The sequence below is a fragment of the Lynx canadensis genome, chromosome E2 (assembly GCF_007474595.2).
Source record: "Lynx canadensis isolate LIC74 chromosome E2, mLynCan4.pri.v2, whole genome shotgun sequence".
Lineage (NCBI taxonomy): Eukaryota > Metazoa > Chordata > Mammalia > Carnivora > Felidae > Lynx > Lynx canadensis.
The window spans coordinates 47,358,959-47,372,481 of record NC_044317.1 but is presented as its reverse complement, the minus strand read 5'-3'; the positions used below and the strand labels follow the sequence as shown (position 1 = coordinate 47,372,481).

At 50.3% G+C, this 13,523-nt stretch overlaps 1 protein-coding gene across 1 annotated transcript in view; it reads left to right on the top strand.

Annotated features, from left to right (window-relative positions):
- The first annotated feature begins 6,402 nt into the window (after positions 1 to 6,402).
- Positions 6,403 to 13,523, top strand: part of LOC115503098 (Fc fragment of IgG binding protein) — a 40,821-nt gene continuing 33,700 nt past the window's right edge. The window contains exons 1-6 of the mRNA XM_032591286.1: positions 6,403 to 6,463; positions 6,639 to 6,822; positions 7,049 to 7,119; positions 7,224 to 7,280; positions 8,538 to 9,785; positions 11,857 to 12,203. Coding sequence (XP_032447177.1) covers positions 6,403 to 6,463; positions 6,639 to 6,822; positions 7,049 to 7,119; positions 7,224 to 7,280; positions 8,538 to 9,785; positions 11,857 to 12,203 — 1,968 coding nt within the window. The remainder of the gene's footprint in view (positions 6,464 to 6,638; positions 6,823 to 7,048; positions 7,120 to 7,223; positions 7,281 to 8,537; positions 9,786 to 11,856; positions 12,204 to 13,523) is intronic.

Sequence of the window (13,523 nt, the reverse complement as noted above, 5' to 3'; positions counted from 1 at the left end):
GTCAATGGCTCAGGCTTCAATCCTCTAGCCTGCAGCTGCTCTATGAGGAGGAGAAAGCCTGCCTTTTGGCTGGAAGTTAGCACCCTGAGAAGAATGTTAAACAAGACCCAGAAACTTGATGCCCTCTCTTTCTTCCTGTCCTTATACAAAGTTGTCTTTCTTGGGCACAGGACAGCCACTTAGGTCACCAGGGCAGCTGCCAATCTTAAGACTCCCATGTGATGTTTCCTCCTTATTGGTCTAATGTGATCTGCTCCACATCTCTGGTCTAGCTGCTTCTGGCCCCAAGGCAGCTGAAACCAGTATCTGATTGAATTAAAATCTAACCAGGGACCATTTTTTCCTAGGGAAGTAGGCTGTAAAAACTCCATGTGCTGGAATGTCGTTTAGATCGTGATGGATTTCTATCTTTACTGTTTTCCATCAATGTCCCCTATTAACTACTTAAATTACAACATTGAGTAATTTCCCCTTGTAAAAGTTTCCTAGTGTTTTCCATGGGTTAAAAATGGCGTGTTCTTCACAGCCTTCATAGCACCGGCACGAAGTCCACCGGCATCACCAGCACCTATTTGTAGCCCAGGATGATGGGGAAGCAGTGGGGTTGGGGGGGTGGATGCTGGCAGGGCAGTGATTACAGTGATTTCACTCAAGGGCCATCTCTTGGTGGCTTTGACACTAGGAGAACCTCTGACATATCCTGTGTGGGATGCCACCTGGGAGTCGTTGGCGGGGGGCGGGGAGGGTGATTTTCTTGGTAATGGACCCTCTCTACTTTTCTAGGAGCATGGGATCTTCTTCAGTTCCCAAGGACTCTCCATTGGGATGCCTTTTAACCCACTGGAAACAATTCAGGCTGCAAAAATGTCAGGGGGAAAAAAAAGAGTGGTCTTCTGTAACATTGCATGATGTCAGTACTCCTTAGGAGACAAGGGAAAATGGCCCATTAATGGGACATTAAGATTCAGTAGGATCTATCAGATCTCTTCTGCAGGAAATGGGGCAAATGGACTGAGGTACCCTGTTTCCAGGTCTCCGTGGCACTAAATCAGGACCTTGACCTAAGGACCTCTTACAGACTGTGTTTGGCCACTAACCAGGCTAATAACCCCCCTCCCAACATTTTGGTTGATGATTATATAAATAGGGCTCCTCCTAATTAACCCAGGTTATTGGAGTAAACACAGGCTATAGGACTTATCAGACCCAGATTAATGGCTATGATAATTGTAATCAATTGTCTCTGGTTAGTCAACCTCAGGATGGAGCAGCTGTCAAAACTCCTTTTGTTTCAGGGAAGTTCCCGGTCTTCTCTGGCTCTACATGGACTGCCCATTTCTACTTATCGGTGAGAAAAAAACAAGCGTCTGCTCCTCTGTCCAAACTGATGAGCTTCAGAGCCAGGAGCCTCGCTCTCTGTCTTCGGGGCTTTTGCCCACCTCCAGCTGTCTGGCAGCAGCTCACCTCTTCTGCCTCCTCCTTTCCTTCCTGTTTCTGCACCACCTTGGGTGCGGCCTGCATTACTGGCTCCTGGCACCACTGTCTCCTCCTTCCACCCTCTCTGTCAAGGAGCAAAGAGCACCCCTCCGGACTTACACCACCCACTTCAGATTTCCCCACTAGTGCCCCAGCTAAAAATTTGACAATGGGGAACAAATTGGTTGTGTTTTAAGTGGACCCAGATGGAGCATATTTGGTTTTTTAATTTATTTATTTATTTTGAGAGAGAGAGAGAGAGAGAGAGAGAGAGCAAGGGAGGGACAGACAGAGTGACAGAGAGAGAATCCCAAACAGACTCTGCACTGCCAGCATGGAGCCTGACATAGGGCTCAAACCCACGAGCCATGAGTTCATCCTGAGCCAAAATCAGGAGTTGGACCCTCAACCAACTGAGCCACCCAAGTGCTCCCATATTCAGTATTTAAACTAATTTAAGTTTCTTAGTGTAATTAAGATAGACATGTCTTTAGAGTTATCAGCATTAGGGGCGCCTGGGTGGCTCAGTCAGTTAAGCGGCTGACTTCGGCTCGGGTCATGATCTCGCAGTCTGTGAGTTCGAGCCCCGCGTCAGGCTCTGTGCTGACAGCTCAGAGCCTGGAGCCTGTTTCAGATTCTGTGTCTCCCTCTCTCTGACCCTCCCCCGTTCATGCTCTGTCTCTCTCTGTCTCAAAAATAAATAAACGTTAAAAAAAATTTAGAGTTATCAGCATTAATATAAAACTTTTATATACTACCAAGGATGACTAAAGGTCAAATAAGCCCGTGTTAGCAAAAAGAAGATTTCAACTGGTGGTTACTTTTGTCTGCCTCCAAGTTTTCATGGGTAATTGTTAAGATAGCTTTCAAAGTCTCTGGTAACCCGAAACTTTAAAATTTTGCTTGGAGATGGCAAATTGGATTGAATTCATTGGGCATCTAAGTATTTTCTAAATAAGGTAAGATACTGAAGCATTGATTACTGAATGTGAGGTTTATCTGCTTTTGGTTTCCTATTGCAGATAAGCTGAGGATTACTTGGGTCTTTTGGTAAGTATGCTTTGCACTTTACTGAAAGAATTGAACTATGGAAAAACGTGTTTTTAAAACTGTGAAATGTATTTGGGGCACCTGGGTGGCTCAGTTGGTTAAACATCCGACTTTAGCTCAGGTCGTGATTTCACAGTTTGTGGGTTCAAGCGCTGCATCAGGCTCTGTGCTGACAGCTCAGAGCTCGGAGCCTGCTTCAGATTCTGTGTCTGTGTCTCTCTCTCTCTGTCTGCCCCTCCCCCACTCTCTCTCTCTCTCTCTCTCTCTCTCTCTCTCTCTCTGTCTCTCTCTCAAAAATAAACGTTAATAAAATAAAATAAAATTGTGAAACGTATTTATAAATTTCAGATCTAAAGAAGTCTGATATAACAGTTCACAATTGGTTACTACTTAGTTTTCACTGGAGACTATGGTTTTTAGGAGTTAAAACTTGGCTAAATTGTAATTAAGACTGGTGGGAATAAGGGTAGCAACTCTCTATGTAGGAAAGCAGGAGATATACAAGAAAGATCTAAGGAAGGGGAATACGTTGTGTTGAGGAAAAGGAAAGTAATTTTGTCCTAAAACGAGACTGGTTGTTTGGAGAGAAAAGGCCTAAGTCAAAATCTGAATGAAAAAGTTGTGGAAGGTTTATGAAGGGAAAGCTTCCAAAAAGAATTTTATATGCAGTCAGGACTAGGATTGAAATGAATGATTTTAAAAGTACACTGGTAGGGGCACCTGGGTGGCTCAGTCAGTTGAGTGTCCATCTGACTCTTGATTTCGACTCAGGTCATGATCTCATGGTTCATGGGATTGAGTCGGGCTTCCTGCTGAGTGTGGAGCCTACTTAAGATTCTCTCTCTCTCTGTCTCTCTCTCTCTCTCTCCTCTCTCTCAAAATTAAATAAATAAACATTCCTTAAAAAAGAAGCGGTGACTTCCAGTTCCAGACAAGATGGCAGAGACTTATTTCTCCATACCCCTCTCCAAGTACAAGACAACTATGGCATCGTCTGATGTGCTGTTCAATGTAGATGACAGAAGTACTTAACACAATTATATTTTTTTAAGCGAAGGAGGTAAATGGATAGACATAGAAGTAAAGTTTCAGTACTTCAGTCCAAGTGGTAAAATATTGATGCTAGACTTATGTGATACATTATGTATTCATATTGTAATTCCTAGATCAAATGGTAAGAAAACTGTCCAAAGGAATGCACTCATAAAGAATATAAATCAAAATGGAATTCTAAAAAAAAAATGCTCATGTAATCCACAGGAATGTAAAAGCAAAAAGCCAGAGGGATGAGAAACAGAGGGAACAAATGGAAAATGAATAATAAGATGTCAAACTTAAGCCCAAGCATCAATAGTTACTTTAGATGCAAGTTATCCAAATTACGCAAAATCAAAAACAGAGATTGGTAGAGTGAATTTAAAAACCATGATTCAACTGTAATCTGTCCCCAAAAAACTCACTTGAAATATAACAATATTGGCAGGTTACAGGTAAAAAGGATGGGAAAAGATGTGCTGTGCAAACAAGAACTCTAAAAAGCCAAAAGTTACTACATTAAAATCAAATTAGGGGCGCCTGGGTGGCGCAGTCGGTTAAGCGTCCGACTTCAGCCAGGTCACGATCTCGCGGTCTGTGAGTTCGAGCCCCGCGTCAGGCTCTGGGCTGATGGCTCAGAGCCTGGAGCCTGTTTCCGATTCTGTGTCTCCTTCTCTCTCTGCCCCTCCCCCGTTCATGCTCTCTCTCTCTCTCTCTGTCCCAAAAATAAATAAACGTTGAAAAAAAAAATCAAATTAAGTAGACTTCAGGGCAAAAAAAAAAATTGCTAAGAACAAGGAGGGGAATTACAGGGAAGGATCGTTCCACCAAAGAGACATATCTTGCAATTATAATAATAATTAACGTAATAAAATAACGTAATAATAAATCTGAATTTAGCTGCAGAGAGTAAATTCTCTCTAGCTGTGCCCTTTCTGTAAAGCCCAGGCAACCAGAGGGTTTCAAGGGTCTCTAGTGGTCTTATTAGTGCAAACCTGCCCCCTGAAAATCCTGGAGCAGGGAGAGGCCAGAAGGCTCAGATTCAAACACCCATTTGGGCTCTGAATGAGGATTGGGGGTGTGGGGAGGGATGGATGTGTTTCTCTGACCATAAGGAAGGGTCCCCACAAGTTATCTCCAGGGGTTTTCCAAGAATAGATAAGGGGGTTCTGAGAATAGACGTGATACGGAGTAAACCACAGTTTGTGTTGTACCACACCCACCCCCCCCCCACACACACCCCTTGGGTCCTGAAAGAAGTGAGAAGAAGGTCCCAGTAGGTGTCAAATCCAAAATATTAAATCGTGAGGTTCCCCACTACCACCCCATTTCTAAGGGACTCTGACTATGAAGGGCAGCAATGGATTTTGAGGGGACAAAGCCTCCTCTCTGGGGTCAAACTAGGGGAGACCTCAAGGCTTAGAGGAGATTGGGAGGCATGGTCACTGGTGAAATTTGAAGTGGGGTTTGCGAGCCAATGGCAAAAAAGACTTCTTGAAGACATCTTTGGTGCAAAAAGGTGATTTCATTAAAGCACGGGGACAGGACCCGTGGGCAGAAAGAGCTGCACTGGGGTTGTGAGGAGTGACTAATTATATACTTTCAAGTTTGTGGAGGGAGAGGAGGTATAGATAACATGGGTCTCCAAGGAATTTCTGGATGCTGAAAGCAGGGTCTCACAGGACCCTAAAGATTTAGCTATTGTCAAAATAAGGTTGCTTTTAGTTTTCAGGGAAGTGTAAAAACGGAGACATTAAGGCAGCCATAAACGTCTGGGGGACCGTTATACGCTGGGGGTCTCTGACACCTATCAATGGGCTGCAGGCTGAATTTTTCTTGTCTTTGTTTCCCTCATCAGTCGCCCCCAAGGCTCACCCTAATTCTCTGCTCCCTCGCCCACCCCCAGACCCCACAGGGACCCAGGCACTGCTCCCCTCAAAGCTCCTACTCCCATGAGCCCCCCGCCCCCCACCTGTTTCTTGACATCCCTGGCTCTCATCCAGTCCACTGTTTACTCACTTCATTTTCCTGGTTGACTTTGGGTGCCGTTCAACTCCAAGCCTTTATCTCTCCCTCTGGGAACCTGCCCTTCGTGGGGAATGCCAGAGCCCTCACCCACCCTGGCCACCCAAGGCCCAGGCTTTGGTGATAAGAGAGGAGGAGTCCTGGGGGCAGCAGCTGCTGGGGTGTCGTCCGAGAGGGCTCCCAGGCCTTGCAGCTGCTGTTTCCAGGGGAGACTCCCCAGCAAACAATGAGTCTTGATGTTGGGAGGAGGGGAGCAAGACCTGGGCATGGCCAGCTCCTCCGGAGGAACAGACCCCATCTCAGAAAGCCCACACCACCTCTCAGCGGCCCCTTCTTCTGCTCCCCATGTGCAACGTAGGCCCCCATTTCCCATCCCAGGTAGATCCTGGGGTGATGGGGAGCATAGAGTTCCCCAAAGCCTGTTCAGCCAGTCCCTTCTCAGGGCAAAACAACCTCCCAGAAAACAAATAATTCTCCAGGAAGTAGAACCCAGTGTCTGCGTGGAACCAGGAAACAGAGACCTCCATCCTTCTTCACACACAGCTCCCAGCTCCCCAGTTCCCACCCCACTCTTCCCAGGGGGAACCCCACCAGAAGAACCTGCCTCCCACCCTACAGTCCTCGAGAGTGTACAGAGTGCCGTCTGGGAGATAAGCCCAGTGAGGCTAGTTTTGATGTTCCCATTTTGCAGACAGTGTACCTAGGAGGCCCTGCTAACCTGGGGGTGGAGGTACCCACCAGCCTGGGTCAGGTGCCCAAATTCCTGCCCACCCCAGACACCTGTCCCCACCCCCCGAAGCACGGCCTGGATGCAGGATGTGGATGGCTCGGGCCCAGGAATCAGCTTGCGGGACTAGGGAGCAGCCAGAACCCGGATGTAGGTCCTTTGCTCTTGTTCCTGGCAGGAGGGAAAGGAAGAAATCCAACCATCGGCCCAGCAAACAAGATCAAATACCGCCTTCCGCCCCTACCCCCCACCCCCCTTCCCCGGAGACCCAGGCCTTCAGCACCCTGCTCCCCAGCTGTTTCCCTCAGGGACACCACCCTTCCAGTTCTGAAGTTTCCAGCCGGTTCCCAGGCCACAGCCACCAGCTGTTCTCACACCCCTCTCAGGACCCAGGTGTCCGAGCTGGCCCTCCACCCTTTCCAGGCCTTCAGGGTCCCCATTCCACCTGGCTCTGGGATCACCAGCCTCCTCCAGGAAGTTGACACCATCTTCCTGGCAGATGGCCCAGGGTGTGGCCCAAGGAGGCAAGAAACTCTGCTATATAGCCCAGCCCAGGGGCTAGCCCCACAGCTCCAGGGACCTGCAGGTGAGATAGGCTGGGGTCCCCTTTAGAAGTGGGACATCATGTCCCCTACTCTGGCCCCTGGCTCCAGGCTTCCTCACCCCAACCCCAGACCATTGGACACCCAACTCCCCATCCTTGCCCTGTTCTGCCCTCTCCCCACCCCCAACCAGATCCACTGAACATCTGAGTCCCCTTGGACTGGCCCTTGGATCCAACCTGCCTCAGCCTTCCTGGTGCCCAGGTAGCCCCTGTCCTGAAACTGGGCCCTTCTGTCCTCTCCAGAACAGCGTCCAGCCAGTGGGGCCAGACTAGCCTCCTATGACCCCCTCTCTTTCCTCACTGCAGACATGGGGTCCCTGCTGAGCTGGTGGACGCTCTGGACCGGAGCAACCCTCCTGTGGGGTAAGTCGGGCAGAGATCCCATCGATGTCCTTGTTCTGGTCTGGGGCACGCTGCCTGCCGGGGTCAGCACCCTCCATCCGTACGCCCTCCATGAGCCTATCTCCCAATGCCACCCCAGGCTAGCCAAGATGGAGAGAGGTCCCGTGGGTTCTACAGAGAAATGTGGAATTTGCCCATTGTCTCTCTGTCCCAGAAGGAAGCAAAGAAAAAACGCGGTCCCCAAATTTAAGTATGTGAGAACTACCACTTTCTCTGTTTTCTGTAACTCAACCAACGTTTTGACTCTGAGCCTCATTCTGCGGAGGTGATGGTAATTTTTACTAAAGTCATTCTTGGAGGGCTTAGTGCCCGATTCCCCAGGGTTATGCCCAGGACCTAGAGTCTCAGGTAAAGCCAGGGTACTGGGGAAAAGATGGGAATCAGTCAGCATCTGCCTAAGTTACTTTTGAAGCCTTCATTATCCCTGATTCTCTGGCCCCGTGAGACATTGGGACATCCTTCCAGCTCTCCTTATTCAACAGACAGTCCTTCTATAACCCCTATACTCTCTCCAAGACTCTGTAGATCTCCTCCCCCTCTTTCTCCCTGCTCTCCCTTCTCTTCCCAGCCCTGGAGAATCTTCCTAGTTAGGGGTGTTGGAAAGCACCCACTCCTCTCTATTTCTAGGAGACACATTGTCCTCACTTCCATAATCTTCTTCCCTTTATCCCCTTTACTCACCCCCAAGTTTTATTAAGACAGAAATCAAACAGGCACCTGAATCCAGGCAGTTTGAGCCCCACAGTACTTAAACCAATTTGAAAATTTTTCATGGAAATTCAAAGAGCCAGCTTCTCTTGAAAAAATGGTAAGATCTGGCATAAAAAGAAAAGAAAAGAAAAGCCCATAAACCATCATAATAACAGGCTGAAACCAGTAGCAACGCCGCGCTTTCCTTGGTATATGAATGCTTTGGTTTGCACACTCACCAGCCAGATTGTTTCCCACATTCACATTGTCCGCCTGGCCTCATCAGCCTTGGAGTTTGAGATCCCCTTTGAAAGTGTTCAGGCTTTTAGGAAACCAAAGCCAGAAAGGCCGGTAGGTGAATAAGGAGAAAGGAAAGAGAGAGGGCGGGGGGGGGGGGGGGGGGGGAGAGGGGGTGGCGGTGTGGAATGCTCCAGTCACTATTTCAATATCTAGGCACAGTGCAAACGGTTACTTGTCCGCTGGGGAGGATTGGATAAGCAGACCCATAACTCATTCTCTCCCCCTCAGGGTTGACCCAGGGGGTGTCAGTGGACCCCCAGGACCCCAGGGAGGTGGAATTCCTCGCAGCCTTCCTACAGAACTATGTGCCCGGGTACAGCCGCGCCTATCTCCAACTCCTCCTCTCCAGTCTGTCGGACAGCCCTGCCTCAGTCTCCGTTCTCAGTCAGGCAGACGGCACCTCCCAGAAGGTCACGGTGAAGCCCGGCCGGTCGGTCACGGTCAACATCAGCGCCAAAGCCGAGATGGTCGGCAGTAACACCTTCCAAAGCGCGGTGGTGATCCGCTCGGACCGCGCGATCTCCGCACAGGCCGTAAACACTAAGCCCAACACGGCAGAGCTGACGCGGCTGTGGCCCGTCCGCGCTCTGGGCACCGAGTATTTTGTGGTCACGCCTCCCGGCGTCTCCTCCAGGCATGTTAAGGAGTTCGCTGTGGTGGCTGGGGCAGCGGGAGCCTCGGTCAGCGTTCAGCTGGAGGGGGCAGTGACATTCCAGAGCAAGTTCTACGCAGCGGGCAGTGTCCTGAGCCTGACTCTGAAGCCCTACCAGGTGGCCCAGGTGCAGGGCACAGCTGAATTGTCGGGCTCAAAGATCACGGCCAGGAGCCCCGTGGCTGTGTTCTCCGGCCACAGCTGTGCCCAGAGACACACCAACTGCAACCACGTGGTGGAGCAGCTGCTGCCCACGTCCGCCTGGGGCACCCGCTACGTGGTGCCCACCCTGTCCTCCCAGAGCCGCTACGATCTGGTCTACGTCGTGGCCAGCCAGACCACGAGGCTGACCTACCAGCAGGGGGGCACCACCGGCTCCCGCGGGCTCCGGGCAGGTGATGTGGCCGAGTTTGAGGTCCGGCCATCCCTGCCCCTCTACCTGTCCGCAGATGTGGGCATCCAGGTCCTGCAGTTTGGCACAGGTGCCGTGAGGGATGGAGTCACCTATGACCCCCACCTGGCTTTGATCCCAGACATGGCGGCCTACTGCCCTGCCTACGTGGTGAAGAGCATGCCAGGCACTAAGGGCGTGGCAGTGGTGGTGGCCCGGACGAAGGCTGTTAACGAGCTGACCATGGAGGGGCGCAGGCTGGGGGCCGATCTCTCGTGGACAGCTGTGCCAGGCAGTGAGTTCTCGTTCGCCGAAGTGGACCTCGGCACGACTGACAGGACCCACGTGATTGAGGCCACTACCGACTTTGGGCTGCTCACCTTCGGGCTGGCCCCCGCCATCAGCTACGGGACAGCAGGTGTCTGCGGTCGAAGTGAGTGATGGGAAATGAGGCTGGGGCCCCTTTGCGGGCTCTCTCACCTCCTCCCTTTTCCCACCCACCTGCTCCCCTGTGGATTCCTGGCTCCGCTGGGCTGTCCCCACCTCACCTCCATCCTCTGCCATCCTTCCCTTCCCTAAGGCTTCCCAGCTCCTCCCTCTCCTACCAGGAACTGCTAAATATTTAGCGACCAGTAAGATCCAAGGTCCCAACCAGTCAGAAGAGATGCTGGTGCCGGCTAGACCACTGCAGCAGGGTCTTAGAAGCCACCATGGTGTCCGGGGGCTTAGAGATAGGGTCCTAGGGAAGAGCCAAGGTGCCTGGAGGGAGGGATCTGTGTGTGTGGGTGGGGGGAGAGATAGAGTGCAAGAAGGGGAGGGGCAGAGAGAGAGGGAGACAGAGAATCCCAAGCAGGGTCCGCACTGTCAGCACAGAGCCCGATGCCGGGCTCGAATTCACGAACCCTGAGATCATGACCTGAGGCTGAAATCAGAAGCCCGGTACTTAACCGTCTGAGCCACCCAGGCACCCCAGAAATATTTTGATATTTTAGCAACTATACCAATTGCTAACTACACCTCCCCCACTTCCTATAGGAATGTTTATACCCCAGCTCAAGAGGTCTGGAAGTATAATAATAACAATGGCTACCGTGTTGGGGGGAGTTACCTCTCAATATACCAGAGACCATTCTAGGTGCCTTGCATGTATTAACATAGTTAATCTTTAGGACCCGGCCCTACGTGTAACCTTAGGCTCAGCGCATGGAGGAACGGCCCCCACACAGTACAGTGTGGTGTCTGAGGTCACACATGCTAAACTCAGACTTCCCAGGTTCAAATCCCACCTCTGCTTGTGTGACCTTGGGCGTGTGACCTCACCTCTGTGGGCCTCAGTTTCCACGTCTGTAAAACAGGGGTAATAACTGTCACAGGACTGTAGTGAGGGGGTTATAAGTTAACATTTGTAAAGTTCTTAGGGGGTATCTAGTAAGTTATTATGAGCGGACAGAAAACAAGAAATTTTGAAGACAGGGAGGCAGGGAAGAGCTATTTCTTCCTGTGTGGACCCCCTGCCTCAAGCTAGGACCCTGGACATTAGGATTCCCTGCACTGGCAAAAATGCCCCCTCAGACCCTGGGCACGGAAGTCCCTCAACTTTAAAGAGTCACTTTGGGCTTGAATAGTAGAAATGGGGAAGGGGTGGGTGATTAATCATAACAAGGAACACTCAGTTAACGCGGGGGCCAACCCCTACTTATGTTGTAGCTTATTTGAGCCTGGCAACACCCTCCTTCCCAAACATCCCCGTGAAGAACGTACTGTTATCACTCCCTTGTTACAAATGAGGAGCCTGAGGCACAGAGAGTTTAAAATTACTCAACCAGTGCCCGCACATATCATTGGTGGAACCAGGATTCGAACATGGGCAGCCAGATCCCTAGTCATTTCTGTTGTGATGAACAGTCTGTCTTCCTTAAAAAAAAAAAAAAAAAAAAAACAACTCTTTAGGGGGCACCTGGACGGCTCAATCGGTTAAGCGTCCGACTTCCGCTCAGGTCATGATCTCGTAGTTTGTGAGTTCGAGCTCTGTGTCAGGCTCTGTGCCGACAGCCCAGAGCCTGGAGCCTGCTTTGGATTGTCTCCTGTTCTCTCTGCCCCTCCCCCGCTCACACTCTGTCTCCGTCTCTTTCTCTCAAAAATAAACATTAAAAACAATTTTTTAATTAAAAAAATAAAGATGCCTTAGCCTTCTGACCTGAGTGGGGATGCACGGGAGGGGGAAATGGGGACAGAAAACCCACCAATTAACCTTTCCATGATGATCCTTCTCCACTACCTTCCAGTTCCTCTGGGCTGAGCTGTGTCAAACCAGGGGATCAGAATACATGGGGTTGGGTCATCCCTGGGCGCCTCTCTCCCTGTAAGATTCCAGACCTCAGTTTCCCCACTTCTAAAATGGGTAGTCGTGGGCCCACTGCCCAAACTCCCCACAGCAGGAGAGCTCCACGGTTCCCACCTGCTAGGATACTCCTGACTCTTTCTCTGCCGCCCCCTGCCCCCAGCCGTGCTGCCCCAGGAGCCCTCCTGCCAAGATGTGCAGTGCACTCCTCAGCAGCAGTGCCAGGTGGTGGACGGGCAGGCCCAGTGTGTGGCGGTCCCCACGGCCACCTGCCGCGCCCAGGGTGACCCGCACTACACCACCTTCGACGGCCGTCGCTACGACATGATGGGCACGTGCCTGTACACCATGGTGGAGCTGTGCAGCAAGGACCAGAGCCTGCCCGCTTTCAGCGTGGAAGCCAAGAACGAGCACCGAGGCAGCCGCCGAGTCTCTTATGTGGGCCTGGTCACCGTGCGCGCCTACAGCCACTCAGTGTCGGTGGTCCGCGGGGAGGTTGGCTTCGTCCGAGTGAGTACCCAGAAGCTTCAGATTGAATACCTGTGAGCCTCCAGTCAGAAGGAGGAGGCAAAGGCTGGGGCGGAGGGTGTGGAGACGGGGGGGGGGGGGGGGGGAGTTTGAAAATCTGTGGCCGAGTGTTAAATCCCCTTTGTCCAGCAATTCTACTTGTAGAAAATTAAAGGATACTCAGAAATATGGTTTAGAAAAAAAAAAAAAGTCTATGCCAATGTCGCTTGTAATAGCAACAGGAAAAAAAAAAAGGCTACAAAATGTCCAACAATGGGGAATTTCTTAAGCGACTAACACTAAATTTAGTGAGCACCTATTATATCCTGGATTTGTTTCTTAGTGATTTCCATGTATGAATGCATTGAGTGCTCACAGCGATCTGTGGGGGTAGGCATTTTTTTTTGAGAGAGAGAGAGAGAGAGTGAGAGAGAGAGCACTCATGAGCATGAGCAGGGGAGGGGCAGAGAGAGAGAGGGAGAGGGAGAGAAAGAATCCCAAACAGGCTCCATGCCCGGCGCCGAGCCGGACCACAGGGCTCTACCCCACCATCCTGGGATCACGGCCTGAGCCAAAATCAAGAGTCAGACGCTCAACCGACTGGAGCCACCGAGACGCCCCCCACATTATTATTATTATTAACACTTCTAGACAAGGAAACTGAGGTCCAGGGAGATGACAGACTTCCCAAGGGCTCAGATGCAGTCTGGCTTCTGAGTCACTATGCTTAGCCTCTTCACCATTCTGCCTTATACAATATTTTTACACTGTTGTGTTCACTTTTGATACCAAATATGCACGTAATAAAATCCATAAATCTCAAGTCACGGAGTTTTGACAAATGTGCAATGCACACCTCCATTAACAGAATATTTTCATCATTCTGGAACATTCTCTCATTCCCCTTTGCAAACAATTCCAACCCACCCCCAGAGGCAACCACAGTTCTGATTTTTTTCCCCCCACCATGGATTAGTTTTGCCTGTTCAAGAACTTGCGTGTGTGTGTTTAAGAAATTCACATGAATGGAATCACACAGGTAAGAAGACTTTTGTGTAAAACCTCTTTTGCTCTGCACAATATTTGTGAGTTTCTTCCATGATGCTGCGATTAATTTTTTGTTAATAGGTAAAGCATTCACGTAGCTCAGAACAAACAGGGCTTGTTGCAAAAGGTCTGGCTTTTTTTTTTTTTAATTTTTTAATGTTTATTTACTTTTTGAGAGAGAGATAAAGACAGAGTGTGAGTGGGGGAGGGGCAGAGAGAAGGAGACAGAATCTGAAGCAGAGCCTGAGGCCGGGCTCAAACTCACGGACTGAGAGA